The sequence below is a fragment of the Asterias amurensis genome, chromosome 6 (assembly GCF_032118995.1).
Source record: "Asterias amurensis chromosome 6, ASM3211899v1".
NCBI lineage: Eukaryota > Metazoa > Echinodermata > Asteroidea > Forcipulatida > Asteriidae > Asterias > Asterias amurensis.
Window position 1 is genome coordinate 5,788,827 of NC_092653.1, and position 12,845 is coordinate 5,801,671.

General features: G+C 39.0%; 1 protein-coding gene across 2 annotated transcripts in view; it reads right to left on the reverse strand.

Moving 5' to 3' along the window:
* The window catches only part of LOC139938383 (leupaxin-like), a 45,978-nt gene that overhangs the window by 19,904 nt on the left and 13,229 nt on the right, over positions 1-12,845 (reverse strand). For both annotated transcript variants that reach the window (XM_071933855.1, XM_071933856.1), the window contains exon 2: positions 800-1,002. In XM_071933855.1, coding sequence (XP_071789956.1) covers positions 800-1,002 — 203 coding nt within the window. The remainder of the gene's footprint in view (positions 1-799; positions 1,003-12,845) is intronic.

The following is a 12,845-nucleotide window of genomic DNA, read 5'->3' on the forward strand; positions in this document are numbered from 1 at the left end:
AAGTAGTAGTCCCAACCAATATTCTATACCTTCCGCCCAGGTAGTAGTTAAAAAGCAGGACAGTTCTTTTTAGAACTGAGAAGTCTGCCGAACATCCGATAAATCTACTCCGCGGTAGTAGAATAAAGAAAGACAGTTCTCTAAGAACCAACTCTACCTGGCAAGTAGATACACACATGGTGTTACCGCAAACCAAATATATATTGATACCTCACCATGCAATGCCTCAAATCCTATATTTTCTACTGTACCTAGAAATCCTTAGATAACTTTCATTTGTGATTATCTCTCCGCTGACAAGTTTATAACCGGTAAATACGATGGTCGCACGACTGAAGACTTGATGCTTGATCGTTCAAAAGTATTGAAATTTTTACCTATGAGGCACCAGTGACTAGCTGCTGAGAACGCTAGCAATCATAAGCCTTCAACAATTATCAATGTGTGATCTACTAGGCCTATTACCTGAGACGGTAACTACTTGAAATATAAAATGACTAAAGCTCAGTTCATACTTCGAAGCGAATATTGACATCACAAATTTGCATTGAATAATCCGCAGCAGTTCAACTGTGCTCAACTCTTGCAAATTATTTGCAGCAAAAACAGCGTTGTGACGTCAAAATTCGCTTAGCATTCACATTCGCAGGAAGTATGAACTGGGCTTTAGAAGGGCTTAACCAGAGTGCCCTTTTAAGCTTGTCTAAGTTCGTTCATCATTAGCTACTTGCTGTGTGATTAATGAATCAAGAAACAATTATCTCTCATTAAATAATAATCAGAACTAATTGGTCCTTACCTGCTGCTGTGAAAATCTATCGTTTCCGTTCACATTGGCCGGGATCTCAGAGTAGATTGGTGAAACCGGTGACTGGATTTCGTGTTGGGCTGGGGGTGGTGCCGTTGATGAATTGCTGTTGTTGGATGTTAATGGTGGTGGCGACCCTGGCTTAGCAGACTTGAACTGTGACGTAGAAGCCTCTAAGTCTGCCAATAGTCTGTCTGTAATGACAAGGGTTTACATTCAATCAGAGAGGATTAGAGAAGATTGAGTAGATCAACAGGATCAAGTGAGATTAAGCTGATGTGAGACAGTGATTTACCACTTGAGTTGAGCCTGACAATGACGTCATTGAGATAGTGTGAGGAGCATTCAGCAGACTTGGAACATCAGAAGGCAAGACCATTTTTATTTTGCAAAGGGCACCTTGGAAAATGTTTAGAGGGGCACCAGGGCCAAGACCAGGGCATGGCCTCTGTGTATTCCAGGCCTGACTTGGTACAGTGACACTGTCAGTGGCTTTCTTTTCAAATGGTCCTATTATCATTCATCGTACATGCTATGCTTGCACGTAAACTCAAATAACGGAGGTTCAGGAGACTTCTCAGTTCTGAAAAGAACTGTCCTGCTTTTTTACTATTACCAGGGTGGATGGTATAGAAATTAGACTGGACGACTACTTTAGCTTATAGGATCGTAATTAACTGTACTGCCGCGGAGTCAGTTCTGAATTGGTCTCAACGTTTGGACTAGCTTGCTCTAGACATCGTCAGGAGACTGAATAAAGCAAGACAGTTCCCTAAGAACAACTCTACAATGTACCTGGCAAGTAGATACACACATGGTGTTACCGCAAACCAAATATACATTGATACCTCACCATGCAATGCCTCAAATCCTATATAACTCAAATAACATTACATGTTTTAAAGTGTTAGCGGATTTCAAATGTACAAATACATCCATGAGTAGATTGCCAATTTCATAATTGCTTCCTTTTCAGAAGCCATACCAAAGCAAAGTTTCCTTGTTCGGAAGTTCATAAATTTTGTTGTTGTTAATTCAGCTATTGCTCTGGCTGAGCAACACTGAAGCATAGTCCTTTGCAGAGAGCACGTAGTATGTATGAATCTACATACGTACTTGAGTTTTGAAGATTCAAATTTGTAGACAATATACTTTTATTGATTTCTAACAAGCCGGGCTATTTCAGACGAAATTTTTCTTTTAACAGCGTGCTTACCACAAATTACCAAAGAACCTGTATGACCCATACCTAACTCACTATGACATGTACGTATACATGATAAAAAATAACAAGATTTGTATGATTTAAAGCCATTGGACACTTTCGGTACAGAAAAAAAATTAAAAGTTCACAGATTTACAAATAACTTACAGGGTTTACATCATTCCATGAAATGCTTTACTTTTTGAGAAAACATTAAAACAATATCAATTCACAATATCGAGAATTACGGATTTATTTTAAACACACATGACACGGCGAAACGTGCGGATACAAGGGTGGGTTTTCCCGTTATTTTCTCCCGAATCCGATGACCGATTGAGCCTAAATTTTCACAGGTTTGTTATTTAATATATAAGTTGTGATACACGAAGTGTGGGCCTTGGACAATACTGTTTACCGAAAGTGTCCAATGGCTTTAAAAGCTCCATTTTTATGGCCTGATGGTTGGTAAAGTCAGAGTTTAGGCCTAATTGGCAAACAGTCTCATAAACTATGACTTCAAAAATACTTGAAATTCCAAACCAATTTTCTCCAAACATGAAAGTTCGGAGAAAGGTTGGCTCAATTGTCTGTTCCTGAACTTGCTGACAATTTGTCTGAACCGATAAATGTTAACCCACATCCAATCAAAAAACACTTAAATGACCTTGACTTTCAGTAAATTAAACATCTCCCATTTAACGATGGCCTTCTGCCCTGCTAAAAGGTCACATACCAGACGCATAGATTAAATTGTTTTCAAGAAACTATTTGGCCCGGCTAAGGTCAACATTGATAGAGCACTGTAAAGATAGGGATGAGCTCAACATTAAGAAGCGCTCCAAGCACATTTTTTCATGTCTGCATGGATGCGTGCATTTATTTAATCCAGTAATGACATTCAAAGTGATAACCTATTTAGAGGTGTGATCTTTGTCTAGCTTTTCTTGTACATTTTTTACATGAATAAACTATGTCCCGGAACAAAATTTAAACTGGAACAAAGGGGCCGAAGTTTACAAACCAAAGAAATATGTCTTGATGCCTCTGCCCTTTCAAAAATGAAGCATACAGGCATGTACAGTACTTAGCCCTAATAAAACTTTACTGGAGTGGAAATCTAGGCAGTGCTCTGCCCCCCCCCCCCAAAAAAAATATATATGTGACCCGCTCTGTGAAAATGAGTCAGATGTAGGCAGTTTCATGAATTGAGTTATATGCATGGCTGGAAAGAACACACCAGCAGCAGTAATTTGGTATGTGTCTAAGCTTTGGGGTGTATCGCGTTGCTGAGTTACTCCCGTTTGAAATTAGCCACTACACCATTTTTTGTGAACAACGAATTACAAGTAAAATAATATTTTAAACTACCATTGTGTGCGAAAGGATACAAATTAGACATAAGTATGATCACAAAATTGTTGTATTCATAGCTTTATTGCCTAAAAGTACGTGTTCTAAAGGTTAACCATGCAGCTATAGATCTTAAAAAGAAAAAAGTTTTTATTTTATTTTATTTTTTTACATTTTCCACATTAAACTGTCCATAAACTAATATTGCATTGGGCGACATGTGACTCATTTTCACAGAGTGGGTCACATATATATTTTAAAACCCTTGTTTACAATTTAACACTCATCTGGTTTTATTCTGACGTCTGTCTTGTAACTTTAAAATGTACTTTTTGTCTGGACATGATGATTTGTCCAGCAGGTCTGAGCATTTGTGAAAGTACATCTAGGAGCATGGAGCATGAGTAGACAAGGCCAGGACAAGAGGTATGGGAGAGGTTCACCATCACAACTTTCCTTAAATTCTAGGTTCTAGTGGCGATATCCGGATACCTACGACAGGCCATTAAACTTTTTGTTTTTTCGTCTAAATGTTTGAAATAAACACAGGGCTTGAATTGGATGGGGGGAAATAAACAAGACCAACAGGCTTGTTGCTAGAAATGTTTACTAGGCCAGAGTTTTAAAAAACAAGTCAAGAAAAGTTTAATATATAGGCTACATATTATTACTTTTATTTGAACGAACACGATGTGTAGGCTAGAGAACATTTATCTCATATGTCGGAAAGGTTAATCAGGCTCAAATCCAACATTTTTAACATCACTTCTTTTTTTTTTTTAGTTGTTCAATTGAAAACACAAGATCGCAAGAAAAAAACGAGTCCAGAGTTTTTAAGCCCGACACCGAAATCACTGGCCTCGGGCCTTTGATCCAGTGTAAACTTTGAGCCCTGATATAGGCCTACGTGCATTTCCAGTTTGTGTTGTTGAATCATGGGGTACAGAATGTAGGAGAGGAGGGATGCCTACATGTTGTGTGTTTTGCTTGTGGTCCAGTGTAAACTTTGAGCCCTGATTATAGGCCTACGTGCATTTCCAGTTTGTGTTGTTGAATCGTGGGGTACAGAATGTAGGAGAGGAGGGATGCCTACATGTTATGTGTTTTGCCTGTGGTCCAGTGTAAACTTTGAGCCATGATGTACCCCTACGTGCATTTCCAGTTTGTGTTGTTGAATCATGGGGTACAGAATGTAGGAGAGGAGGGATGCCTACATGAAGTGTGTTTTGCCTGTGGTCCAGTGTAAACTTTGAGCCATGATGTACCCTACGTGCATTTCCAGTATGTGTTGTTGATTCGTGGGGTACAGAATGTAGGAGGGGGGCCTACATGTATGTGTTTTGCCTGTGGTCCAGTGTAAACTTTGAGCCCTGATTATAGGCCTACGTGCATTTCCAGTTTGTGTTGTTGAATCGTGGGGTACAGAATGTAGGAGAGGAGGAATGCCTAAATGTTATGTATTTTACCTGTGGTCCAGTGTAAACTTTGAGCCATGATGTACCCTACGTGCATTTCCAGTATGTGTTGTTGATTCGTGGGGTACATTACACCATACAAGTAGAAGTGGTGCACATTTCTGATATTGATAGAATGATCACAACAACTTTCCATGCCGTCAATGTGATCATCATCATCATCAGAGGCAAGCCTTGGAATGATGCAGAGAATGACGGGGAGACGGACATCAAGCAGATTGCAAACTTCACCGTTCAATGATTTGAGTCGGTGTACAACTCCCGAGGGCAATAATAATATTGCCAGATGTTGAATTGTTGTTGTGTTTGTAATGTGGATATTATGAGTAATAAATATGTTCTTTCCTGGAACTTGTTTGTTTTCATCTTTTTATTTTTTTGGTTCAATACTTGCTCTATGCAAAGATATTGCAGGGCCTACATACTGTGCACTTCAGCCATTTCGAGATACAGTGGACATTAAAGCCATTGGACACTTTCGGTAAACAGTATTATCCAAGGCCCACACTTCGTGTATCACAACTTATATATAAAATAACAAACCTGTGAAAATTTAGGCTCAATCGGTCATCAGAGTCGGGAGAAATTAACGGGGAAACCCACTCTTGTTTCCGCACGTTTCACCGTGTCATGACATGTGTTTAAAATAAATCCGTAATTCTCGCTAATCGAGAATTTATATTGTTTTAATTTTTTCTCAAAAAGTAAAGCATTTCATGGAACAATATTTCCAAGAGAAGTCTTTCACCATTACCTTCTGTAAACCCTGTAAATTATTTGTAAATCTGTGAACTTTTTCATTGTTTTCTTTACCGAAAGTGTATAATGGCTTTAACTAACCATAGAGCAAGAACTGTAACGTTTGGGTAAATCTGTCTGTGCACATCAAAACCAGACAGTGCACTCCTACAGTACCCACCATACCTCAAAAAAGGGCTAAAAGTTATCAAACAGAGTTGGAATTTATTTGAGTAACATAAAATTATGGCTTGCTTGTCCTTCTATAGGCCGATACATTATCACAATAAAATTAATAGGCCTACATGGTTCGCAGAGCAATTGGCTAAATCAAGATTTTTTTTACAACATAAGTATCCCTGTCTGTTCATCAGGCATAATGCATACTTGGACAACTTTCTCAGCTCTCTGGGGACTGGGAGCATGGCCTACAAGTACATGTACAACCTCATAATAGGCCTATAGGGCCTATTAGTCATTAATGATAATATTTGTATTACATGTTTTAATAAGAGGTTGTCTATTGATTCTATCCCTCGTGAGGAATGGAATTGGATCACGCTCCACATGTAAAACTACTATTTCTTCATCATCTTCTCCACACAATGTATCCTCAGGCCTAAAGGTCAGGGGTCACAGTGCTAGTCACTTTTGAAGGTCCCTTGGTTTGGATCATGCTCCACATGTAAAACTACCATTTCTTCATCATTTTCTCTACACAATGTATCCTCAGGCCTAAAGGTCAGGGGTCACAGTGCTAGTCACTTTTGAGGGTCCCTTGGTTTGGATCATGCTCCACATATAAAACTACCATTTCTTCATCATCTTCTCTACACAATGTATCCTCAGGCCTAAAGGTCAGGGGTCACAGTGCTAGTCACTTTTGAGGGTCCCTTGGTTTGGATCATGCTCCACATGTAAAACTACCATTTCTTCATCATCTTCTCTACACAATGTATCCTCAGGCCTAAAGGTCAGGAGTCACAGTGCTAGTCACTTTTGAGGGTCCCTTGGTTTGGATCATGCTCCACATGTAAAACTACCATTTCTTCATCATCTTCTCTACACAATGTATCCTCAGGCCTAAAGGTCAGGGGTCACAGTGCTAGTCACTTCTGAGGGTCCCTTGGTTTCATTACCTGAAAGATATAACAATCCAGTGACTTAAAGGCACTGGACACTATTGGTAAGTAGTCTAAATGTTTATTAGCATAAAACCTTTCTTGGTAACAAGTAATGGGGAGAGGTTGATAGTATAAAACATTGTGAGAAACGGCTTCCTCTGAAGTGGAGTAGTTTTCGAGAAAGAAGTAATTTTCCAGAAATTTGATTTTGAGACCTCATATTTAGAATTTGAGGTTTCGAAATCAAGCATCTGAAAGCACACAACTTCGTGTGACAAGGGTGGTTTTTCTTTCATTTATATCTCGCAACTTCGATGACCAATTGAGCTCAAATTTTCACAGGCTTGTTATTTTATGCATATGTTGAGATACAAGCAAGTGAGGAGACTGGTCTTTGACAATTACCAAAGGTGTCCAGTGTCTTTGAACTGCACTGATCATGCAATGCCAACACAATGCCAACCCTATTCAAACCATTATCAAACCATTACTTGCACACTAATCCATGGGTAAAGGCACTGGACACCTTCAGTGATTGTCAAAGACCAGTACTCTCACATGGTGTATCCCAAAATGTACAAAATTACAAATCTGTGAAAATTTGGACTCAATTGGTCGTCGAGTTGCAAGAGAATATGAAAGAAAAAAATACCCTTGTTGCATGTGCTTTCAGATAGGCTTCCAGGCCTGAAGGCTTTTATTAGATTCAAATATTTGAGTGAGAAATTACCTCTTTCTCAAAAATTATGTTACTTCAGATGGAGCTGTTTCTCAACAGCTCTCCATTGCTCATTACCAGGTAAGTTTTTATGCAAACCATTATTAGTATTTTTTTTGTATATATAAATGTAGTGTCCAATGACTTTAAACTGCACTGATCAACGCCTTGGGTGCTGGTGTACATAATGCCAACCCTGTACCAAACCGTTTCACACAAATCCATGAGTTAAGAGGTCGCTCAATGAACTTGGTGAAAAACCGGGTTCCTAGTTCCCTGGATATTTAGATTATCACCCCCTTTGCCTTTAATGCCAGCAGCAGAATAACACAACCCTCATTTGACATCCAACCAACTGCAGGGATTTCTTCTTAAAAAAAAAACTTTTTTACTTCAGAGGGAGCCATTTCATCTCACATTGTTTTATACTGTACATGTCCATGTATCAGTAGCTATCCATTGCTCGTTACCAATAAGTTGTTTATGCTAACAGATATTTTGAGTAACTACCAATAGTGTCTCGAGAGTTCCCTCAATGAACTTGGTCAAAAACCAGGTTCCTGGTTCCCCCCCCCTTTAATATTTAGATTATCACCTCCTTTGCCTTTAATGCCAGCAGCAGAATTCACACAACCCTCATTTGACATCCAGCAAACTTCAGAGGAATGTTGCCCCCTGTGCAGCCACAGTGATTGGTGCTGGGCTGATACCATGGTGGGACCCACAAACTGATATTATAAGTTTGATTTTTTTTGAGTGCAGATATGGCATCTGAACTATTCACATCTTAAATCAAATGTAACAACCGTCAGATTAGGATTGGAATGACTTAAGTCAAGTAGGAGTGCATTCATGTTCCGTACTTTTCTGGCATGTCTGATGGATCATGGTCATGTTCAGTGAACACTCAGAGATTCCATCATTTGCATCTTGCAAACAGGGAAATTCTGTACAGCTGAATCAGCGAGATATATAGACCATAGACTGAGGGTGACATTCAACATAATAGGGCAAACAGTTTGATTAATCAGAGTCACTCTCAAATTTGATAATTAGAACATGGAAAGATTGGTTTATTTTCAGGGACATTAATTCTACAAAATCAGAGAAAAGTGGTGCAGCAATTGTAATTGCAATTTAAACAGATGAATATAAATTATTTTTGTGAAACTGAAATTGTTAATTTCCCTCTTTTTTCAATAACTACAGCACCTCAGCAGGTAATATTTTAAGGAAAACTTTCATTATTATCTTCAAACCATGAAATTCACATGTAAATATTTTAAGGAAAACTTTCATTATTATCTTCAAACCATGAAATTCACATGTAAATCTGTGGACATTTGTGTTTTATGTCTTACACAAAAGACCCAAACCCTTTAAACCATGTAAATGACATTGGCATGCTCACACCTTTGCTGGGCAAATCATGCAATCTTGACTACTGTAGTGTATAATGTATAATGTATAATTATGTATAATTATACAATGTACATGAACATACTGTATGTACTATGTATGTACATGTATATACATGTAGCCTAGCAAAATGCAAGACATAATATGTATCAAACAACCAGCAGGAATCTTTGAGGTGTATAATTATACAATGTACATGAACATACTGTATGTACTATGTATGTACATGTATATACATGTAGCCTAGCATAATGCAAGACATAATATGTATCAAACAACCAGCAGGAATCTTTGAGGTGTTTAGAAACAAAATATTTCTCAGGGCAGTCAACCGGTGAAAGGTCGCATTCATGAAGGCCTAAATAATCACCTGATATTTTTTTGGGGAGAGGTGGGACCGGAATTTCGGTCCATTGGGCCAAAGGATAACCAGTGGATTGAGGATGTTGTTAGGCTGGAGGGCACTTATGGGGCTGAGAAATAAACAAATGGGTTGAAGGTCAAAAGAAGGTCTTTAAAAAAAAAAACAGGGTCCAACTCACAGAAACCCAGTGTCCAAGCATAATGCAAAAAAAAGTATTGAGAGAAATGAGTTTTAAAGATTAGAGAGAGCATTTCCAAGAGGGATCGATTTCTATGTACATGTAACTTACATGTACTCCTATGTAACTGATGTATGACTCTTAGGAGTTAAAAAAACTTAAGGCTTGTCCTACATACATTGTAAGTTAGGATTCATGAGTAACTCGTCCTATGCAGCTCGAGATAAGACTAGTCGTACTAAGTACATGTATGGTGTGTAACTCTTTGCGAAATCCATCTTGGGTGTACAACAGTTATCCTACATATTATATGTACAGTACTAAAAAAAAAAAATATTGACATCTCAGTAAAATCTTAGTGGTAAACTTATTTGGTAACAATATAACAAACATTAATAATCCAGTATCCGTCTAGAGATGCTTCTTGCGCAGCATTCATGAGCAAAAATGGAGAGGGGAGGGGGGGGGGGGTGCAAAGAAAAACCTGACAAAATTATGTGAACATCGCTAGTCTCTAGCCTGCTGGTACAATATTACCATGGAATATATTACAAATCTTAATGTGTAAATATTTTGCCTGAAGTCAAAAATCCTGACCAAACAAAACTTCCAAGTTCAGCATCAAGCAAGGTAGGGCCTAGACAAATCAAAATCAAGGAGGTACAGTACTACACTGTTCCATGGCAGCTGTCCGTTGTGTAAATAACTCAAAATATACAAACACTTAATAGTTGTTCAGCAGAGTTTCCTTCTACGTACATGTAGTTGTAGAATTAGCTGGCAGTGACAAGTGATATACCCTGTACACACTGAAGAAGTGACACAATGAACAATAGGGAAAGTACAACAACTCACCAAGTGTCTTCCAAATTCCACACAGAGAGTAAAAAGTGAAGCAATTTCCAAAAGCTACTGCAGTACAGAATCACACAGTTATGATCCACAGACACACCTCTCTGCCGTCTAAAAAAAACCTCTCTTCAATACAGTGTACAGTTCATAGATGTGTACACATGCACCGTTAAAATTCCATGAGCAAGGAATGACGGAGAGAGAAGACGTTGTTGAAATTCCAAACACAGCTACGTGTAACTTCAGTCACTGGGTAAGAATCACCCCAGATACTCTGCCCTGCTGTAAAATACACACCTTAAGCATAGGACTTGGTGTTTTTAGGCATAGGAATGACACTGGCTGACACAACCCAAACTTGTGTCGGGCCAAACAATGTAAAAGAAAACTGTCAGAGAAGGGGGAGTGAATGCTGGTCTAACAACAACGATCTGTCAAAAGTGGGATGGTGTATCTCGTCCCTTGCAGTCATGCCCATATATGAACAATGGTACGGTCAGTGCTGGGTATACATGATGAGCCTCACTGTGCTTAATGATGCAGCATGTTTGTGTTGGTGGAGACTGACTGGGCTGTACCACTATGGTTAAGGGGGTGATTTAGAAATGAGATGAATGCCACAGTAATGGAATAGCGGTTTGGTTTCACTGGGTTTTGGGGGAAGAGGTCATTGGTCCTGGAACATGTGTACCCTCTGATGGATGGTTTTTTGTTTGTGGTCATTACATTACTAATTCCCATTGGCTGCCATGGAAACTGGACAAACTTTTATGTAGATCAATGACATCACAACTGATTCTTTGTTATGAGTTTTTTATATGAAAATCAATTTTTCATTGCGAGTGTACAAGGTTTTTGTTTTATACTAACTGTGAAAATCGATGGGAGGTAATAATTACATTACAAGTTCTCGTATGTAGTCATGTAAAGGTGCGGCATGCTGTTTTACGAGTACGCCTTTGTAAAATGAGTACCCACAAACAAATTCAGGCCCAATACTTCACAGAGGGAACAGGGGCAACTGCATCCATTCCCCTTCGATCTTGTCATCGCCTTAGTGCCCCTTGAAATGTCCTAACCTTTTTTCCAAGGAGAAAATGCCTTAGTGCCCAATTGCCTTTTCAAGAACAAAGCATCGGGCCTGCAAATTATACAATAAAGGCTTTGAGAAAACAAATTTGGGAAGCTACAGCCATGTCTGTATGACTTCTGCCCCGGAAGTGCAACTTTTTCACAGAAAAAAAAATGTGAGTAGCCACAACATGGAAATCCACATTGCACATAAACAACCAACTGAGCATCAAAAAAATAATACCATCCAGTTAAAACATGCCTGTGGAAGCCATCGATCTCCGAATCCAAAGATTGGACTAAAATTGTGAGTGAGCACAACATGGAAATCTCATGGACGTGTTCGACATAAATTAAACATTTGAGCACCACAAAAATAATACCCTCTAGTAAAAATATGCCTCTGGAAGCCATCGATCTTCGGATCCAAAGATTGGACAAACCCTGGGGAGATCTCGCTGCAAGGATGGGTCAATATCTTGCACTCTGTCAGTAAACATCCAAATAACCCCATTGACACGCGTGACTGGTTCAAACTTAATTAAACCTACGACACGATTCCCGAAGACACTATAATAATTAATAGGTCTAATACCGGGTGCGCTCTCTCTATTCTGTATGCACTGTAGTCTGGTGGAGAATCTCTTGAATTCAGAAACAAGGACTGCAGTCTAGGATAGGCTATTCCAAACAATTTACTTTTTCAGAAATTTACAAAAGTACACTTTAGCCTTTAAATTCTCAACCTCAAAAGAGAAGCAATTTCTAAAAAGAGAAGATGTATCTCAATTCAGATCATGAAACAAAATATTTATGGTCCAGTGAATAAACATTCTGAATTACATGACATAAGCCTACAATGTATGGGTCTAGTTGAGAAACATTTGTGTAGAACCTCTTAAAATTCTAGCCCATCTCTTTACACGCTAGGCCACAGTTTCCATCTTTCCATTTTTAAAACAATAATAAAGCCAGAAGCAGAATCCACAGTAAGCGTCACTCATCTGCAACCTATTTGTCTGCAATTTGATATCATCTGTTGGACCCAATTGGCACAATTGCATGACAGCGATGAATGAGCAATGAAGAAGAAGAAGAGGAGGAAAGTGTTCCGCCAGCTGTAAGCCCACTGGGAAATATGCGGGAGGCGAAGGAACAAGTTTTTTCGCTGTCTCTTCTTGGCTGTGAGCAATTACATCTCAACCAATTTTCTAATATGTATAGAGCATTTTTTTTACCGCTTCTATATAAAGTGCAGGTCATAATACAGTAAGGCCATTGGCGGTTTGCGCATGCGTTGGCTCTTAATTGCGCAGAAAGCAACAGGCCCTCCTCTATCATACATGTACTGCTGCTCTTTTCATCAGATTCCAATGAAGTGACAAGACCACCGGACTTGTCTGGTCATGAGTTTACTGGCACAAGGCTCACATCTCTGGCCAACTTCACGGACTATACTCTTTGTCCTCGCACCTCATTACTGGCATCAGGCCTGTGGTCTCGGGTTAGTTTTGAGCCCTCATGTACTACATAAAATGCAT